Here is an 18,840-nt window from a genome sequence, read left to right on the forward strand (position 1 = left end):
AGTGTCAAGTGTCTGAGGTCGGATTTGAACTCAGGTCCTCCTGAATTCAAAGCCAGTGCTTTATCCACTGAGCCACCTAGCTGCCCCCAGTAACTGTTTATTAACTGACTTATCCCAGAGGTGCTCTTTCAGTGAGTCTTAAAGAAGAGCTTCTGTGGAAACCTTTGTATCTAATTATAAAGCGTAGTCATTTTATCCATGTACACAACAGCCTAGAAAATATAAAATGAGAAAGAATAACAACAGAAATGGGGTGATTTGTCCCAGGAGTGTTCCTATTAGAATTCCTTCCAACCATAAGGTGAGAATCAGATGAATATGATGTTGATGACATCAGGGCTTTGTACAACCGTTTAACATTTTCATTTTATTCTCATAATAAGGTAATACAGGCACTACGATCCGCATTTTACAGATGAGGAAACTGAGGGAGCTTTCCTTTGCATTTGTACACTGAGCACAGAAATAGCAGTTACGGCCATGTGATGTGACGTAAGATGATGCGTCTGTTTTTTCTAGCCCTTAACGCTTTCTCATTGGTCCTTGAGCTTGAAGCACCTACACGTGAAGAGAGTGATGGTACGCGTGAGCCGAGAGGTGCAAGCTTGGCTAAGATATAAACAAAGCCCGCCTCCGTAGTCTTCCCACAGATTGACTGAAGAGTAGGAGAGAGGAGAGAGGAGTGTTTGGGTCCTCTAGGATCGGACAGCTCTAAGAGGAACCCCGCCTCCTCTGTTTTCTATTGGTCAGCCTCTCTGGAACACCGCCTTTTTCTGGGAGGGAAAGTAGAGAAGGTGATTAATTGGGCAAGAAATGTAGCTGGGAACCGTCCATTGGACAGAAGAGGCATCTGTCTCAGAGTCCGGAAGTCGCGAGAACCGTGGTCGAGACCATTGAGAGAGCAACACGAGGGGTGAAAATTGAATCGAGGTTGACGGCTGAACCAGGCCGGGCCGCTGGTCGGCTGAGGGTGAGACCCAAGAGGGATTTAGGCCGGGAAGTAGCTTACAGTCAAGGAACAGACTGTTTTGGGGGATCAGTAAATGAACTCTGTCTAGGGGAGGAGGGTGGGGAATGGGTTGGTCCAAGATTTGGGACTAAACTTAGTGGAGTGAAGGGTGTATGTTGACGAATGGTTTGGTCCGTGATGGGGACGGCGGTTTGGTTCAGGAAGGGCGGGGAAAGTGGGGAATGGTTTGGTCCGGGATGGGGGTGGCCGCCAAGAATGGTTTGGTCCAGGGGGCGGGGAAAGCGGAGAATGGTTTGGTCCGGGATGGGGGAAAGCAGGGAATGGTTTGGTCCGGGATGGGCGGGGAAAGGTTTGGTCCATGGGCGGGGAAAGGTGGGGAGGGGAGGAATAGATTGGTCCAGGAAAGTGCGGGGGGAGGGGGCGGGGAGGGGGAGAGGAGGAAATGGTCCTGGGAAGGATTGGTCCAGGATGAGAAAAAATGGACTAGTCCAGGATAGTGGGGGCAGGGGAGAGGTTGGAAGGGAGGGGAAAATGGGGGAGGGGATGGTTTAGGCGGGCTGAGAATGGATGGGGGGGGGGTGATATGGGATGGGGATGGGAAGGGCAATTAAACTGGGGAGAACGGGGTTGGTCCTGGTTAATAATGTAGGCTGCAGCTCTTGGAATGGGGGAAGAGGGGTTTTTTTGGGGGTGGGTAAAGAATGGTTTGGTCCACGATGGTTAGGGGGACAGGGTGGATATCCTGGGGGCAGGGAATGGGGGGCAGTGGTGGAAGGTCATGGAGGGGATCAGAGGGGATCACCTCTGACTTCCTGCCTTCCCCCAACAGCAATGGACGAGTTGGATGCTGTGATACCTTCCCTGGAGCCCTTCAGGGTGGAGCAGGTGAGGGATGAGCCTGAGCAGGGGAGACTGGTCGGGGTTCAGAGGACAGACTCACATCTCCTTCTCTCCCCCTCCCCCCACAGGTTCCACCCATCATATACTATGTCCCAGATTTCATCTCTGAGCAAGAAGAGACGCAGCTGCTCCGACAGGTGACAACTGATTCCCGCCTCCAAATTGGGGACAATGTCCTGGTCTCTTGGCTGTTCCTTGAATGTGGAGATCCATCTCCCATCTCTGTGTCTCTGTACAGGCTGCCCAGCCCCTGCCCTCCCTCCTCCCTCCCTCCCCCAAGCATTTAGTCCATCCTGGTCCCTGGTTGTTGGTATTCCCCTCTCTCCTCCTCAGTTAGCTTGTGTACACAGGTGCTTCTAGTAGAATGCCCCTACCCCCTCCCCGAGGGCAAGGACCCTTCATAGGTTTCCTTTGTATCTCTGGCACCTTGGCCAGCGCCTCCGTCAGGCTGAGCTCAGTCCAGTGTCACAGGGTCACACTCTGATCACCCCTGTTAGGTGTATGAGGCTCCAAAGCCCAAATGGACACAGCTTTCTGGGCGGAAATTACAGAACTGGGGTGAGTGCTTCCTTAACCCTCCAACCATGAACACCCCACTCCCCCATATGTGGGATCTGGAGGGAGAGGGTGGGGATCCCTGGCTCTATGTCTCAACCCTCCCAAGATACTTGGGCCTATCCTGGAGGCTTCCCTAGTTCTCTGGGAATGATGGGTCACTTTCCTCCTCTGCCTCGATCCTCCCCAGGTGGGCTCCCCCACCCAAAGGGGATGGTACCTGAGCAGCTGCCTCGGTGGCTCCAGCAGTGGGTGGACACTGTCTCTAGTCTCGGCCTGTTCGGGGGCGCCCCAGCTAATCACGTGTTGGTAAATGAATATCGGCCAGGAGAGGGCATCATGGTAAGTCAGAGCCCCTGAATCCAGGGGTACACCACCATCCCCCCCCACCACTGTAGCCTCAGAGAGGGCATCCTGGGAAGCCAGAGCCCCTGACTATCTGGGTGTGTGAGCTCACAGCAGCCATAATACCTTCAGACTCTGCATCTCCTGATACCCACAATGGGCGTCCCTTGGTGCTCTGCAGACACTGTCCTGGCCAGGTCAGATGGTGGCTGCACACATCGAGCTCGTCTCCATGGAGATGCTGGTAGCAGTGGAGAAAGGCACTCACGTGGAGGCTGTGGGAGGAGAGGTGGGGACGGGCTGAAGACCCTGGAAGGAGCAGAGCCGGGGATCCTGGGGCCTTTCCCCCTAGCCCAGGACAGAGAAGCATCCCAGAGGAGGAGATAGGTCCTGAAGGAGTCAGGCCCTACCGAAGGCCCAAGAGCTCATTGAAAAGGGGTGGGGGCTTAGGTGACCTTTTGAGAACTTACTTCCAGGACAGGGGCTGGGGGTGGGGGGAGGCAGACCCAAGAGGGTCAGAAGAGTCAGTGGTGGGGAAGTCAGCTGGGAGGGAAGGGGAGGAAGGAGACGGGGCCAGAGGCAGAAGCTGATTGCTAACACTGGCTGGAGACAAGGAGGCTCTAGGGCCTGGACAGAGACAGACAGACAGAAAGCCTCGACTCCTCCAGAGTGTGGCCAGTTAAAAGATCACTTTACATGGAGGAGCTCCTTTGATCCTCACAACAAGGGTGGGGGGGGAGAAGGTGCTCTTATGATCCCTGCTTTACAGATGGGGAAACTGAGGCACAGAGCAGCTAAGTGACTTGCCCAGGATTACACTGCTAGTAAGCATCTGAGGCAGGATTTGAACTCGGCTCTTCCTGACTGCCTACTGTGCCACCTAGCTGAAGGGCAGCTAACAAGTGGGCAGGGGGATGGGGGGGGATACAGCATCACAAAGAAATGGTGAGGGCTGGGGATGGGGGGACCTTGGGGCATCTGGCTGGGGTGGAGGGCCAAGGAGACACAGGAAATGTGAAGCCAGAATTAAAATCTCCAAAGCTGATGGCCAGGAAGATGCTGAGGCAGATGCCCAAGTCATGGTGTGATCAGGCCAGGGGGCATGCAGGTCAGAGGAGAGACTGTCCAGGGAGGTCTGCATCCTGGGGGACAAGAAGGAGATGCCCCGATATCCACCAGATACGCCTCACTCAGGCGCTCCCGGGGGGAATCCCCTCCCACCCCAAGTCCCCACTGGGTGCCCCCTCAGGTCTGAGGTCCGTCTGGGTCATGAGCCCCCATTCCAGCTCTGCCCCCCCCCTCCAGCCCCATGAGGATGGCCCCCTGTACTACCCGACAGTCAGCACTATCAGCCTTGGCTCCCACACTGTCCTGGATCTATACCCACCCCGAGGACCTGACCTGGACAAGGAACCACAAGAGGAGCAGGTGAGGGGGAAGCTGGGAGCCCTGACCCCTGCCTGGCCCTGAAGCTTCCCACACTTTAACCTGGTCCTTCTTCCTCTCCAGCCCCAGATCCGCCCCAAGTTCTCCCTGTTGCTGGAGCCACGGAGCCTCCTGGTCCTGCGAGGGGAAGCTTACACCCACCTCCTCCACGGCATCCGCCCAACAGCCTCGGATTCACTGACTGAGACCCCGGTGGCCAATGCCTCTGCCTGCCCCTCGGCCCAGCCTGGGGCCCTGCTCCCCCGGGGCACACGAGTCTCCCTGACTATCCGGAGGGTCCCCCGAGTGCTCCGGACCAGCCTCTTTCTGAGCAAGCGGTCTCCAAGCACCAATTAAACCCAGGGATCTCCAAGCACTAAGAAGCCAATTAATCCTACAACTTTGCCTGCCTGTCTCAAGACTCCCTGGTCTGAGACAGCAAAAAGAATTTAGGGAGAAAGCAGCCCCAGCCCAGACACTGGGGAGGTTATTCTACCAGCCAAGGGCCCATCCTGGTTCAGGAATAAACGACAATTACCTCGGACTTTTCGATTCACTGGGGGTTGGACGCCTGTACCCCAGCAGAGGCGGGCTGGGAGCAGATGCTGGGGTCTTGAGGAAGGCTGGGGGCAAGATGCCTGCAGAGGCTGGGGGGCGGGGCGGGGGGGGGTGCAGAAACCTGGTCACTGGGAGGGGGAAGAGTCTAGGGGTAGGGGCAGACACCTGGTCATTGAAAAGGAGGCATAGGCTGGGGGGACAGACACCTGGTCACTGAGGTGGGGGGGGCAGACATCTGGTCACTAAGGGCGGGGCAGAGGCTGGGGCGGGGTGAAACACCTGGTTACTGATGGGGGAACAAGCTGGGAGGGCAGATACCTGGTCACTGGGGAGGGACGAGCTGGGAGGGGCAGACACTTGGACACTGAGAAAGGAAGCAGAGGCTGGGGGGGTGGGCAGAAACCTGGTCACTGGGAGGGGGAAGAGTCTAGGGGTAGGGGCAGACACCTGGTCATTGAAAAGGAGGCATAGGCTGGGGGGACAGACACCTGGTCACTGAGGTGGGGGGGGGCAGACATCTGGTCACTAAGGGCGGGGCAGAGGCTGGGGCGGGGTGAAACACCTGGTCACTGATGGGGGAACAAGCTGGGAGGGCAGATACCTGGTCACTGGGGAGGGACGAGCTGGGAGGGGCAGACACTTGGACACTGAGAAAGGAAGCAGAGGCTGGGGGGGGGAGCAGACACCTGGTTGGGGGCAGACACCTGGTCACTGAGAAAGGAGGCTGAGGCTGGAGAGGGGGCAAAAACCTGGTCACTGAGGGAGGAGGCTGGGGGCGGGGGCAGAGGCTGGGGAGGGGACCAGGTTCTAGGACCCCAGCAGGAAGAGGACCTCAGGATCCCCAGGGACCAGAGGGAAGTCCGGGCTTCAGGACTGAAGGGGTTACAGTTGCTCGGGCGTCACCTGAGCTGGGCATCGAGTTTCCTGGGTGCCGGCTCCACCCCGGCCGGGGGGGAGGGGAAGGGAAAGGGCTCAGGCCTCCCTGAGGAGACGCCCCCAGTCCTGGGTGAGGCTCCTCAAAGCTCGCTGAAGCAGCTAGTCCCTTTCCTTGGAGCACAGGAAGCTGGGAAGTAGGATGCTTAGGTCCCAGGGTAGGGGGCGTGGGTGAGGGAACAAACCCATCAAGAATCGTCCCACTTTCTTCCAGGCCCTATCCCTCTTGGGCCCCAGTAGTCATCAGGGACCCTGGCCTCTGCCCCTTGGGATGCTGGTCCCAGAGGCTTATTTCCTTCTCCTCTAATGCCCTGTACCAGATATTCCTTCTCACTTCCCGCTCCCACCAGGCCCTTCCTAGAGCTGGACTCCCTTCCCACTCCCAGCAGCAGATGCTTGGACCTTGGCCCCTGCTGGGAGCAGCCGCTGGCCAGGCCTGACTCAGCAGCTCCAGGTAGGGTGGGAAGGAGAGGAGGGGATTAGCAGGCTGGCTTCAGGTGGGAAGGTTTAGGGGGAGAGGCTGGGGAGGGAAGCTAGGGGCAGGGTGGTGGAGCTGCTCTCAGGCTCCTCAGAGGGGTCCCCACACCTGTGACTAGCCCAGCTGGGCCCGAGCTTCCTCACAGGACAAGGGGCTGACACCTGGGTCCCTGAGGTGGTGGGCCAGACCTCTCCTGGAAGTGTGGGTTCACTTGGGGGGCCGGCTGACCAGGTCTCTGGGGATTGGGGGGCTGGGTCTCTGTTGGGGGGAAAGACTCGTCCGCAGTGTCTGGGTTCCCCTTAGGCCTTCTTGGTTAATGATCGGCAGACGGCCAAGCAGGTAGAGAACCTGCTGCTGTCAGGTGAGGGGCTGATGTGGAAGAGGGAACCCTGGAGAGCAGCCACCCATGAGGAGGGCATCTTCCGGCACCTCTGTCATCGGCATCGAGGCCGGCTGATTGCCTACAGCCTGGTATGGACCACCCAGGCCCCGGTGTCCCCCTCCTCGGTCAGCTGTGCTCCCCAAAGCCCTTTAACCCCAACTCCCTCCAATCCCCATTTGGAAGAACTCTGATCCCAGCCCTTCCAGATGCACCCCACTGGGACCCCCAAGCCTGTCCCTTTTAGTATTGTCTACTAATGCCCTCCCCCCCCACTATGATTCTGTCCCCTCTGACCTTGACCTTCTACCCCTGACCTCTGCTTCCAGGTATTTGAGGACCCTACCTCGATCCAGGATCCTGACTCAGACACTGACTCAGATGGTCCTGGGACTGGCCCTGGGGGTCTGGGCCTCCCGAGGGTTGGGATTGGGGGTGAGAGGGGTCCCCCACTGGAAGCTGAGCTGGAATGGGACCCCACTGGGGATGTGGGGCGGCTGGGTGCCCTCAGGAGCAAGACGGTCTGGACACCGGGGTCCCCCTGTGAAGTATGTGGACGTGCTGAGCCCCTGGCGGTGAGTGAGAGCCGGGCTAGGGCCTGGGGCTTGGAGAGAGAGCCCCACTGAGGGAGAACAGCCTCCTTCCCTTTGTCTCTGATGACCCTCCCCTGGGAGACCCTGGTCTCTCCCCTCATCCTCCCATGATGCTGTCTGTCTGTCTCTTCTCCCTCCCGCTGTCATTTCGTCCACTGCCTTTCTCTGACCCTTCCCATATCTATCTCATGCAGGGGTGGAGTTGGTAGAGAATGAAGAGGAAAGAAGGGAGACACAGAGAGAGACACACAGAGACAAAGAGACAGAGAGAGACACACACATACCCAGTGACACACACAGAAACAAAGAGACAGAGACAAACACACAGAGACAGAGACAGAGATAGAGAGACAAAGACAGAGATTGCCTGGAGAAAGAGGGGAAAGGGCTGCCCCGAGGTGAGCCCGCGTCTCTCTCGAGAACCCATGAGCCTCTTGCCCCTCTTTGCGTCTCTGACAGGTTACTCTGCTCTGTGTCTCCGATCCTGCGTGGGGAGGGGGCTCACCCCTAGGCAGCCCCTCCCTCTAGGGACCCAGGCCAGGAGGGAGGTGACAAAGCTCTGCCCCTTCTGTGACACCCTCGGGTGCTCTGCACCCCCTAAAAGTCTGAATTTATAGCTTGTGTTTCTTACCGCAGGTCTGGTCCCTCCGGCCCCGAGGTCCCCCCAGGTCTTTCCGAGCTCAGGACAGGAAGCAGCCGAGCCCCCCGGATGTGACTGTGCAGATCCCTCTGGGTTCTGGGAGTCCTGAGCAGGGGGGAGGATCGACAGGTGCTGCTCAGCCCCGCTGGCCCCGGTGCTCCCTCCTCTTTCTGCTCCTTCTGCTCCTCTTTGGGGTTGCATGTCTCTTTCCTCCCCCCAGGGGGCCTCTTTGCCCCCCTCGGAGGCTCTCTGGGCCCCTGCACCTGGTCCTCAGCTATGTAAATGGTCCACCCCCAACCTGAGCCCCTCTGCATCCCTGGAATAAATGATAAAAACCCAACTTCCTGCAGAGTTCTTGGTGTGTGAGGTTTCTGCCTCCCCTCCTATCCCTGCCTGGCTCTGGCCACCTTCCAGGTAGACAATACATGCTAACAGGAAGGAGATATTCGTCCCTTTTCAGAGGGGCCTTCTGCAGTCAGTGTCTCTCCTGGCTCGCCCACCCACCTCCAGTCCCTGTCCCCAGTGACACCAGTGTCCTCAGCCCACACAGACACAGACACACACAAGTCCAGCTTTAGGAATGGGCACTGCCGCAGTCAGTGGTGTGCTCACACTAACCCCATTGTGAATGCTCGGTCACACTGGAGGTTTCCGGGCACCACAGGTATATTAGCAGCTCCGGATGGAGAGGGGGCCTCTCACTCAAATGGCAAATGAGTCATACAGCTGGGCCCAGCTTCTAGGCTACTGATCTCAAGAACCACAGATCCCTCTTCCTCCTTTTGCGGAGCCCACCTGTGATAGCCAGCCAGCACCCCGAGGCATTGTGGCCCTCAGGCTCAGGCTGGTGGGGTGGACAAGAATCACTGGAGGGAGACTGTTTGGATTTGAGTGGACTTGGAATCTGGAAAGCCTGGGTTCAAATCCCGTCACAGACACGTATGTGTGTCTGTGTGTCTGTGTGTGTCTATGGGTTGTCTATCCCCCTTTGGGAACAAGGGGTCTTTCTCTTCATTCCCCCTTATAAGGCCCCCTCTGAGGAGCTCTCTTCAACCCCTTCCTTTTTTCTCTACACTCTTCCTTACCATTTCATTCCCTCCAGTTACCACTTCCATGCAGATGACTCCCAAACCTGGATCTCCAGTCCTGTTTCTGTCCTGGGTGCTAAACCCAGATCTCCAACTGCCTACTAGTTACCTCCAACTGTGGGTCCCCCCCACCCAACTTCTCAAATTTAGCATCTGTAAAATTTCTGGACCCTTCATATCAGACCATGAAGTTCTTGTAGGGAAATGACTTTTTAAACAGTGGGGTTATTTATTTTTGTATAGTTATATATATTCAATATCATGTCTATATGTATTAATATACAGGACTGATTTACAAGCACCTACTATGTGCCAAGGCATGGGACAAAGCACCAAGTAACATTTCTTTGTAGAGGCACAAAATCAGTTTATCCTTCTTTATGCTAACTAATGGGGTGTATGATGTATAAAAAGTTGGAGAGACATAGTTTCTGGGTTAATGAATCATTTATTAATCATGCTAGCAAATAATTAATAAAAGGGGTCAGTGGCACTCTTGAATGCCAAAGACCCCTCACGAAACCTACTCAACACATATGCCCTTGGAATAGTAGGTGTTTCTGAGGGTAGCAATCAGCTCCTATGGTTAAAAGTGAGAAGAATGAATATTATAATGAGAAGTGGATTTATTCTTTTTTTTGTGTGTGTGAGGCAATTGGGGTTAAGTGACTTGCCCAGGGTCACACAGCTAGTAAGTGTTAAGTGTCTGAGGCCAGATTTGAACTCAGGTCCTCCTGAATCCAGGGCTGGTGCTCTATCCACTGCGCCACCTAGCTGCCCCACGAAGTGGATTTATTCTAATGAGGGTTTGGGGGATGTGATCTGATTTTTCAGTCTTGGACAAAGAGACTTATCCCTTTTTTTTTTTTTTCCAGGGCAATAAGGGTTAAGTGACTTGCCCAGGGTCACACAGCTAGTAAGTGTCAAGTGTCTGAGGCTGGATTTGAACTCAGGTCCTCCTGAATCCAAGGCCAGTGCTTTATATCCTGTACCACCTAACTGCCCCGAGACTTATCTCTTATCCAGATAACAGGGCCTAGGGTCCCTGGATAAGTAGAACATAATGGGCTGGAATTCACCTTAGAGTAAATCATTTGTATGGTCCTCTAGTTGGGTGAGGCCTCCAGCACAGGATAGAAAAGCGATCCTTCAGTTCAACAACCTCCGTTATTAATGTGAGAGAAATAACAGAAACACTAATTGGGGTATACTTCATGCTAACAATGATACTTTATCAATCAAAGGTGTGTAAACATTCATTTGCCTCATCTATTAGACAATACAGACGTTAACCCCACTAGGAACAAAGCACCGATCTGATTTCCTAGGACTACCCAGAAAGCATCATGTGGGACCGGTTCTCACTGACAAGGTTCTTCCTTTGCCCACCTGGAGGTGGTGTGGCTCCCTCCCTGGGAAGGGCTGGCCTGGAAGGTCTGCAGACCTGTGCTGGTCCATCAGTTCTGCCTGAAAGGAAATGTGAGGATGCTTGAGTCTCAAGTGGAGGGCGCATGGGAGTCAGCCTCAGTCACCCCAAGATCAGGTTGAAGACCCAAGGTCTTTGGTGGGTGTTAGCTATGGGCATTAGCTGGTTAAACTTTTTGTTTTTTTGTGAGGCAATTGGGGTTAAGTGACTTGCCCAGGGTCACACAGCCAGTAAGTGTTAAGTGTCTGAGGCCGGATTTGAACTCAGGTCCTCCTGAATCCAGGGCCGGTGCTCTATCCACTGTGCCACCTAGCTGCCCCTATGTTAGTTGTTGTTTATCAAATCTAGGAGGCTATACCCTGTGAGTCAACTTTTATAACAAATGTTTGTCCTTCATTCCCCAAGATGTCATGACTTGCACTGAATTGGATTGACGTGAGAAAGGGTTGTGCAGAGTTACCAGACTCACTCTCTTCTCCAGAGCCATCTGGGTCCAGTGGGGACAACTGGAGATAGACCCAGATGTTTGAAGCAATTGGGGTTAAGTGACTTACCTAGGGTCACATAGCTAGTGTCTGAGGTGAGATTTGAACTCAGGTCCTCTTGACTCTAGTGTCAGTGCTCTATCCATTGTGCCACCTAGCTGCCTCTACATAACAATTAGTCAATCACAAAATAAAACTTAAAACAAAATGGAGGGGGTGGAGGCAAGATGGCGGAGTAAAGCAAGCGTGTTTTCCAAACTCAACATGCCACCAAGCATTTAAAGCACAATTAATTCCAATGTGATGTAAACTATTTGAAAAAAATTCTTCCTAAGATATAAATATAGTTTTGACTCCTAATCCAAGGAGAGTAAAACAGAGAAAGAAAACTAATTTCCTTAGTGAACATTAAAGCAAGATATTTAAATAAAATACTAGCAAGCTCATACATTATGATCAGGTGGGATTTATATCAGGAATGCAGGGCTAGTTCAATATTGAGAAAACTATCTGCATAATCGACTATATCCATAACAAGGACAACAAGAATCATATCATTATAACAATAGGTGCAGAAAAGGCTTTTTAACAAAATACAACGCCCATTCCTATTTAAAAAAAAATAACAACACTAGAAAGCATAGGAATATGTAGTATTCCTATGTAGTATCTATCTAAAAACATCATCAAGCATTATCTATATTGGAGATGAGCTAGAAGCCTTCCCAACGAGATCAGGAGTGAAGGAAAGATGTCCATCATCACCACTATTATTCAATATTGCACTAGAAACAATAGCTCCAGCCATTAGAGAAGAAAAAGGAACGGAAGGCATTAGAATAGGCAACGAGGAAACAACATTATCACTCTTTGCAGATGGTACCATAATATAGTTGGAAAATCCCAGAGGCTCGACTAAAAAACTAGTTAAAAGAACTTACAGCTTTAGCAAAATTGCAGGATATCAAATAAACCCACATAAATCATTAGCATTTCTAAAAATTACTAATAAAACCCAGCAGGAAGAGATCGAGAAATTCCACTTAAAATGACCGAAGACAGTAAAAAATACTTGAGACTCTACCTGCCAACACACGCACAAGAACACAATTTTTTTTTTGTCTTTATGAACATAATTACAGAATACTTTTCACATACACACACACACACACACACACAAGACATATCTAAGCAATGGGAGAAATGTTCATTGTTCACTGGTAGGCCAAGGCCACATGATAAAAATGACAGTCCTACCTAAATTAATTTACTTATTCAGTGCCATACCAATCAAACCACCAAATAATTATAGAGCTAGAAAGATTTTATAGCGCTAGAAAAAATAATTACAATAATTCATCTGGAGGAACAAAATGTCAAGAATATTAAGGGAATCAAGTGGGTGGGGGTGTGTGGAACTAAAGTGGTACCACATCTCAAACTATATTACAAAGCAGTAATTATCAAAGCAATCTAGTACTGGCTAAGAAGTAGACTGGATGATCATTTGTATAGAATAGGCAAACATTATACAGAAGTAGATGAACACAATTTGATAAACCCAAAGATCTAGGCTACTGGGGTAACAACTCACGACTTGACAACTGGAAAACTGGAAAGCAGCCTGGTAGAAACTAGGCATTGGTCAATAATAGCATTTCCCTCTCAGGGCTATTGTGAGGAGCTTATTGGCGTGGCCCTGAAGTTGGGAGGACCTGAGTTCAAATGTCACCTCAGACACTTACCAGCTGTATAACCCTGGGCAAGTCACTTAACCCCAATTGCCTTAAGCATCTGGGGTCACCTCCAGTCATCCTGATATATATCTTGCCACTGGACCCAGATGGCTCTGGAGGAGAGAATTAGATTGGTGACTTTGCACAGACCTCCCTCACTTAAATCCAATTCACTGCAAGTCATGACATCACCTCCAGATGTCCTGGCCCTTTTCAAGAATAAAGGGCAAGGGCAGCTAGGTGGCGCAGTAGATAGAGCACCAGCCCTGGAGTCAGGAGTACCTGAATTCAAATCCGGCCTCAGAGACTAAACACTTATTAGCTGTGTGACCCTGGGCAAGTCACTTAACCCCCATTGCCTGGCAAAACAAACAAACAAACCAAAACAAAAAAGAATGAAGGGCAAGGGGGCAGCTAGGTGGCCCAGTGGATAAAGCACCAGCCCTGGAGTCAGGAGGACCTGAGTTCAAATCCACCCTCAGACACTTGACCCTGGGCGAGTCACTTAACCTTCATTGCCCAACAAAAACAAAAAAGAATGAAGGGCAAACAACAATTGTGAGGATCGAATGAAATAATTATTGTAAAGTGCTTAACACAGTGCCTGGCACATAGAAGGCACTATGTAAATATTAACTATTATTAGCTATTATTATTCCAAGATATGCTCAAAATGGGTTCATGTGAACTGGATTTAAGTGAGCAAGGGCTGTGCAAGGTTACCAACCTCACTCTTCTCCAGAGTCATCTGGGTCCAGTGGCAAGATTTAGAACAGGATGACTGGAAATGGTCCCAGATGTTTAAAGCAATTGGGATTAAGTGTCTTGCCTAGGGTCACACAGCTAGTATGAGTCAAGTGTCTGAGGTAAAATTTGAACCTGGTTCCTCCTGACCCCAGGCCCAGTGCTCTATCCACTGCCCCCAAGCACTGTGCTAAGCACTTTACAATAATTATCTCATTTGATCCTCACAATAACCCTGGGAGGTAGGTGGTACCCTTTGACCCAGCAGCACCTTTACTAGGTCTATATCTCAAAGAGATCAAAGAAAAAGGAAAAGGACCCATTTGTATAAAAATATTTATAGGGGCAGCTAGGTGGCTGCAGTGCATAGAGCACCGGCCCTGCAGTCAGAAGTACCTGAGTTCAAATCCGACCTCAGACGCTTAACACTTACTAGCTGTGTGACCCTGGGCAAGTCACTTAACCCCAATTGCCTCACTAAAAAAACAAAAAAAACCCCAAAATTTATAGCAGCTCTTTTTGTAGTGACAAAGAATTGGAAATTATGAAATGCCCATCAATTGGGGAATGGATGAACAAGTTGTGATATGTGATTGTGATAGAATATGATGAGCCAGATGGTTTCAGAAAAATCTGGGAAGATATAGGTGAACTGTTGCAAAGTGAGGTAAGCAGAACCCAGAGAACACTGAACACAATAACATCAATAATTTAACAATAATCAGACTTAGATACTCTGATCAATACAATGATCCATAACAATTCTGAAGGTCTCCTGATAATAAATATTATCCACCTCCAGAGTAAAAATGATGAACTTTGAGTGCAGATTAAAACAGATTTTTTTCCACTTTATTTTTCTTGCTTTAATTTTTTTTTTTTGCAGCATAGCTAATGTGGAAACATGTTTTGCATGACTTCACATGTATAATTGTCATCATACTGCTTGCCTTCTCAACAAGGCAGGAGGGGCTGAAGGGAGGGAGAAAATTTAGAACTGAAAAAAAAAGAATATTTTTTTAACGGAGTCAGTTATGTCAAGACAACAAACACTCTCACTCCAGTGCTAGGTGGTGGGAAAACCGCTTAAAAGACCAAAGGAAGCAGTACCTGGCCTCTAGGAACACAAGGTCTATCAGTCAGTCAGTTATAAGCATTTATTAAGTGCCTACTATTGAGCATATAAAAGCAAAAGAGTCCCTGCTCGTGAGGAGCTCACAATTTACTGGGGGGGGGGACCCTCAAGAAATAACTATGTACAAATATACAAGGTAAATAAGAGCTAACTAAGAAGGAGACAACCTTGGAATGAAGAGGGATGGGAAAGACCTATGGTAGAAGGTGGAACTTTAGCTGGGACTAAGAAGGAAGCCAGAGAGGGCAGGAGGCAGAGATGAGGAAGGAGATTATTCTAGGAATTCAGAGACAGCCAGAGAAAATCTGGAGCTAGGTGGCGCAGTGGATAAAGCACCAGCCCTGATTTCAGGAGGACCTGAGTTCAAATCTGGCCTCAGACACTTGACACTTACTAGCTGTGTTACCTGGGCAAGTCACTTAACTCTCATTGCCCTGCCCCGCACCCTCCATCCCCCCAAAAATCCAGAGCCAAGAGACCAAGGGTGAGTGGGTGGGGGGAACAGCCAGAAGGCCTGTGTCACTAGGTGGAAGAGGATGTGGCAGGGGAATTAGGGGTGAAGCTAGAAAGAGAAGAGGGGGCTTTGAAGGCCAAAAAGATTTTCTATTTGCTCCTGGAGGAGATAGGGAGCCACTGAAATTTATTATTTTTTTTTGTCATGGGGCAATGAGGGTTGTGACTTGCCCAGCCAGGGTCACACAGCTAGTATGTGCCAAGTGTCTGAGACTGGATTTGAACTCAGGTCCTCCTAAATCCAGGGCCACCTAGCTGCTTCGAGGCACTGAAATTTTACTGAATGGGGAGTGACATGATCAGATCTTCACTTTAGGAAAATCCCTTTGGTGGGTGAATGGAGGTTGGACTGCATGGGAGAGAGCCTTGAGGCAGGTGGAGTAGGGCACTATATGGAGTAGGGCACAGCTACTGCAGTGATCCAGGAGTGAAGTGATGAGGGTCAGCTCAACAGCAGTGACAGTGTCAGAGGAGAGGAGGGTATCTGGGAGAGACTGTAATGACAGACCTAGGCAACATTTTGAATGAGGGGAGTGAGAAATAACGAGGGATTTGGAATAACTCCGAAATTATGAGCCTGAGAGATTTTTTTGGTTTATATATTCAAAGTTGGAAAAAGATCAACTAAGTGTTAATTTTCCATCTTAGAATCTACTTCAAAGGGAGGACTTGAACCCACTTAATAAATGCTTAGTCTGCCAGTAAACATTTCCAGAACATCTCCCAAATTGAGACCTTAAAGAAGCCAGCTCATAGGCCCCTGGCAAATGGTTTAAATCTCTCCCTCCTTTCAGGGTCTAGCCCTGAGTTATTCAGAGAGATTTCAATAGATATTTCCCAACTATAGGGCCTCTCTAGGCCTATTTGGGGAATATTAATTTTTTTTGCAGGACAATGAGGGTTAAGTGACTTACCCAAGGTCACACAGTTAGTAAGTGTCAAGTGTCTGAGGACAGATTTGAACTTGGGTCCTCCTGAATCCAGGACTGGTGCTTTATCCACTGTGCCACCTAGCTGCCCCCCTATCTGGGGATATTCTTAATCTTCTCTAATCAATTACTCAATGAACAGGTCTTAATTAGCAGAGGGCCACAAAAGATACAAAGAAAAAGCAAAAAACAATACCTGCCCTCAAGGGCCCTACCTTCTAAGGAGGGAGACACTGCACAGCTAAGTTTGGACGCTTGAGACAAAACTCTTTTCTGAAAGAATAAGATACTACACTGTATTTGAAAAACCGCTTAGCACAACTAACACAATGCCTGGGCTTACAGTAGGCACGAAATAAAAAATGCTTGTTCCCTTCCCTTCACACTGCCAAACACCTCAGGAGAAAAAAAGTGCATAAAGGTCCACACGAGAAAAAAAACAAAACAAATTATAATTTAAAATAAGATCCTCAGTGCAAAGTAGAAACCCTGTATCTGGAGGCATCTAAGGCCTGCAGGAAAGAGGTCTAAATATATTCTTTGGATCCCCCCACCCCCCTACCTCCAGTTTGTTTTTTTTTTAAGTGAGGCAATTGGGGTTAAGTGACTTGCCCAGGGTCACACAGCTAGTAAGTGTTAAGTGTCTGAGGCTGAATTTGAACTCAGGTACTCCTGACTCCAGGGCCAGTGCTCTATCCACTGCACCACCTAGCTGCCCCCCACCTCCAGTTTTAAACTCAGCAGACATCAGCCCAAATCCAGGAAATTTGAGATAATAAAAAGATAGCCCTAGGGGGATGCAGGAAAAACAGGAGTCCCTTTCCCCAGATCAACCCAACCTAACCCACCTCAAAGATGGGGGTATCCAAAGTGTCCCAGCCAGAGATTCCTAACCTGAGGCTATGTGGTATCATCCAACCAGACAGAACAACTCTGACCAGACCCTAACCTTAGTTCTACATTTTTGTTTTTCTCAGTAGCTGTGATGATGGGAGGGTAGCCAGGGGTGAAGTGACTGTAGCATCAAGACCTGGAGTCAAGAAGACATGAGTTCAAATATGACCTTGGGCACATGCTATCTGTGTGACCCTGAGCAAGTCACTTCACCCTGTTTGCCTCAGTTTCCTCAACTGTAAAATGAACTAGAGAAGGAAATGGCAAACCACTCCAGAATCTTTGCCAAGAAAACCCCAAATGGGTCAGGAAACTGAAAAGACCTCCTAATAAAAAGATTTGATAAGGTTTAAGCTGTGCCATGAAGAGAGTCTAAGAGGTAAAAGGAAAACAGGAAACAAGCATTCATTAAAGCACCTACTATGTGCCAGGCGCAGATTATTATTTCACTTGCTCCTCCCATAACGAGAGAGGAAGGGAGGGCAGGCTGGTGCTCCTGAGGGCTTCCTAGGGGACCTGGGTGTGCGGGAGCTAGGTTAGTTTAAGAAGATCTGCCCCCTGGGCTACCATTTTGCCTCTGGGGTACCGGCTACCTTCAGGGGATTTCCCCATCCTCCCATCTGAAACCAAGAATTGTATCTGCCCTTCCACCCAGAAAAAGGAGACAGAAATCATAACAAATGGGGTCCATTTTATTGGGGGGAAGGGAGAACAGCTGCCCCAGAATCAGGCCCAAGAGCCCCTCTCTGAGGATCCTCACAGCACAGGCTGGAGGCTTTGAGGTATGAGAAGGTGGGACGCCAATGGGTCCAAGACCTGGGGAAGTCTTGGAAGGATTTGGGTCAAACTGTGGGGACTTGGGGTGTTGTTGGTAGGGGGGACTCGGGGTTTTTCTGTTTGTTTTTTCCTTCCTTTTCCTCCAGGGATAGGAGGTTGAGACAGGTCCAGGACGGTCTACTGCGGGAGCCTGGAAGGTGCGGGAGGGAGAGTGTGACCAGGCTCCGTGGGCGCGCGCTGACAATGTCTGTGCGTACCCAGGCTTCTGGGAGGGCCGGAGCTGGGCATCTCTCAGGGCTCCTTTGTCCCGGCTTCTGGCTTCGGCTCCGAGTGCGGCTGCAGCGCCGGGTCCGAGTCCGACGCCCCCGGGGGTGGTCTGGGGACGAAGACGCCCATGCCCGTGGTGTGGCTGCCCCGCAGCTGCTCCAGCTGGCGCCGGCCGCGTCGGTATAAGTACTCGATCCGCAGCACGTCGGTCCGCTGCAGGCGCGCGTGCTCCCGGAACTCGGCTCGGACCCGCGCCTCGGCGCCGGGCTTTCCCCGCGCGGCGCGCAGCAGCTCCCGGTACAGGCCTAGGACCTGCTTCTGCAGCCGGCTGTGCCGGCTCATGGCCTAGAGTGGAGCAGCAAGCGCAGGTCTGTCAGTCAGGGAGACCAGGGCTCAAATCCCGCCTCGAGACTCGCTGGCCAGTCACGGCACTTCTCTGGACCTCAGTTTCTTCATCTGGAAAATGGGGACGATGGCGCTCGCACTCCCTCCCTCCCTCCCTCCCAGGGTAAGGAGGAAAGCGCTATGCGAACCTCCAGGCATGTCCTTCCTTCCCCCGGACGCCCGAGCTGGCCTCTCACTCACCCGGGGATCAGGGCTCCGGCCCAGGGGCTTCTGGTCCAGGCCAGGCCTGGGCAGCTCCAGCGGTAAGGGCAGGCAGTCCGTCGGGGCGTTCCAAAACGAGCTCCGCCATGCTTCCGGATCTCCTGCCACCGATTGGTCGCCGGAATCAGTGACGTCACGAACGGGAGAAGCTTCCCCTCCCCTCCACCTGTGTCCTTGACCAGCCCGGGGAGGAGAGGGCCTGGCCAGTGTCAGCCCCAGAGGGGCCGGGGCGGTGCTAAACCACTGGACGTCTGGGGCCCGGATGGGGCAGGAGGCAGGGAAGGAGGGATTGTTTAGCCAGGTTAAGACAAGGCAGGGAAGAGACATGATGAGTGTCCCAAACATTTGAAAGGCAGTTACTTGGAATTGGGCTTAGGGTTGCTCTGCTTGGCCCCAGAGGGAAGAACTGGGAGCTTTGGGCAAATGATGATCCTAATTTCCTTTTTAGGTTTGAGGTCAGGAAA

General features: G+C 51.4%; 3 protein-coding genes across 11 annotated transcripts; 2 read left to right on the forward strand and 1 right to left on the reverse strand.

Annotated features, from left to right (window-relative positions):
* Nucleotides 1–769: 769 nt before the first annotated feature.
* Nucleotides 770–4,739, forward strand: ALKBH6 (alkB homolog 6). 7 transcript variants are annotated; one of them, XM_043990481.1, is made up of 8 exons: nt 770–970; nt 1,800–1,855; nt 1,939–2,007; nt 2,368–2,428; nt 2,616–2,767; nt 2,952–3,059; nt 4,076–4,198; nt 4,280–4,739. In XM_043990481.1, the coding sequence occupies exons 2-8, from the start codon at nt 1,802–1,804 to the stop codon at nt 4,550–4,552; spliced, it is 840 nt and encodes a 279-aa protein (XP_043846416.1). In that variant the 5' UTR covers nt 770–970; nt 1,800–1,801; the 3' UTR covers nt 4,553–4,739. The 7 variants fall into 7 exon arrangements, with proteins under 7 accessions (XP_043846416.1, XP_043846421.1, XP_043846420.1 ...); XM_043990480.1 differs by lacking the exon at nt 770–970 and adding an exon at nt 1,295–1,319; XM_043990482.1 differs by lacking the exon at nt 770–970 and adding an exon at nt 1,398–1,462.
* Nucleotides 4,740–5,656: 917 nt separating this feature from the next.
* SYNE4 (spectrin repeat containing nuclear envelope family member 4) lies at nt 5,657–8,116 on the forward strand. 2 transcript variants are annotated; one of them, XM_043991038.1, is made up of 5 exons: nt 5,657–5,759; nt 6,037–6,140; nt 6,468–6,635; nt 6,873–7,118; nt 7,773–8,116. In XM_043991038.1, exons 3-5 carry the CDS (start codon nt 6,537–6,539, stop codon nt 8,076–8,078), a joined length of 651 nt encoding a protein of 216 aa, XP_043846973.1. In that variant the 5' UTR covers nt 5,657–5,759; nt 6,037–6,140; nt 6,468–6,536; the 3' UTR covers nt 8,079–8,116. The 2 variants fall into 2 exon arrangements, with proteins under 2 accessions (XP_043846973.1, XP_043846974.1); XM_043991039.1 differs by lacking the exon at nt 5,657–5,759 and adding an exon at nt 5,773–5,823.
* Nucleotides 8,117–17,397: 9,281 nt separating this feature from the next.
* On the reverse strand, nt 17,398–18,508 carry SDHAF1 (succinate dehydrogenase complex assembly factor 1). Of its 2 annotated transcripts, none has more exons than XM_043995485.1 (2): nt 18,356–18,508; nt 17,398–18,115 (listed from the first exon to the last, which is right to left on the reverse strand). In XM_043995485.1, the coding sequence occupies exon 2, from the start codon at nt 18,110–18,112 to the stop codon at nt 17,795–17,797; it is 318 nt and encodes a 105-aa protein (XP_043851420.1). In that variant the 5' UTR covers nt 18,113–18,115; nt 18,356–18,508; the 3' UTR covers nt 17,398–17,794. The 2 variants fall into 2 exon arrangements, with proteins under 2 accessions (XP_043851420.1, XP_043851421.1); XM_043995486.1 differs by having other exon boundaries at nt 17,398–18,226; nt 18,356–18,482.
* Nucleotides 18,509–18,840: the final 332 nt, after the last annotated feature.

The sequence above is a fragment of the Dromiciops gliroides genome, chromosome 3, assembly GCF_019393635.1.
Source record: "Dromiciops gliroides isolate mDroGli1 chromosome 3, mDroGli1.pri, whole genome shotgun sequence".
NCBI lineage: Eukaryota > Metazoa > Chordata > Mammalia > Microbiotheria > Microbiotheriidae > Dromiciops > Dromiciops gliroides.

What these genes read in the sequence shown, in the direction of transcription:
- ALKBH6 (XM_043990481.1), top strand. Translation starts at nt 1,802, where the DNA reads ATGGACGAGTTGGATGCTGTGATACCTTCCCTGGAGCCCTTCAGGGTG. An exon ending in AGCCCTTCAGGGTGGAGCAG is followed by an intron (nt 1,856 to 1,938) that starts GTGAGGGATGAG and finishes CTCCCCCCACAG; the next exon opens with GTTCCACCCATCATATACTA. An exon ending in AGACGCAGCTGCTCCGACAG is followed by an intron (nt 2,008 to 2,367) that starts GTGACAACTGAT and finishes CACCCCTGTTAG; the next exon opens with GTGTATGAGGCTCCAAAGCC.
- SYNE4 (XM_043991038.1), top strand. Translation starts at nt 6,537, where the DNA reads ATGTGGAAGAGGGAACCCTGGAGAGCAGCCACCCATGAGGAGGGCATC. An exon ending in GGCTGATTGCCTACAGCCTG is followed by an intron (nt 6,636 to 6,872) that starts GTATGGACCACC and finishes CTCTGCTTCCAG; the next exon opens with GTATTTGAGGACCCTACCTC. An exon ending in GACGTGCTGAGCCCCTGGCG is followed by an intron (nt 7,119 to 7,772) that starts GTGAGTGAGAGC and finishes TTCTTACCGCAG; the next exon opens with GTCTGGTCCCTCCGGCCCCG.
- SDHAF1 (XM_043995485.1), bottom strand. Translation starts at nt 18,112, where the DNA reads ATGAGCCGGCACAGCCGGCTGCAGAAGCAGGTCCTAGGCCTGTACCGG.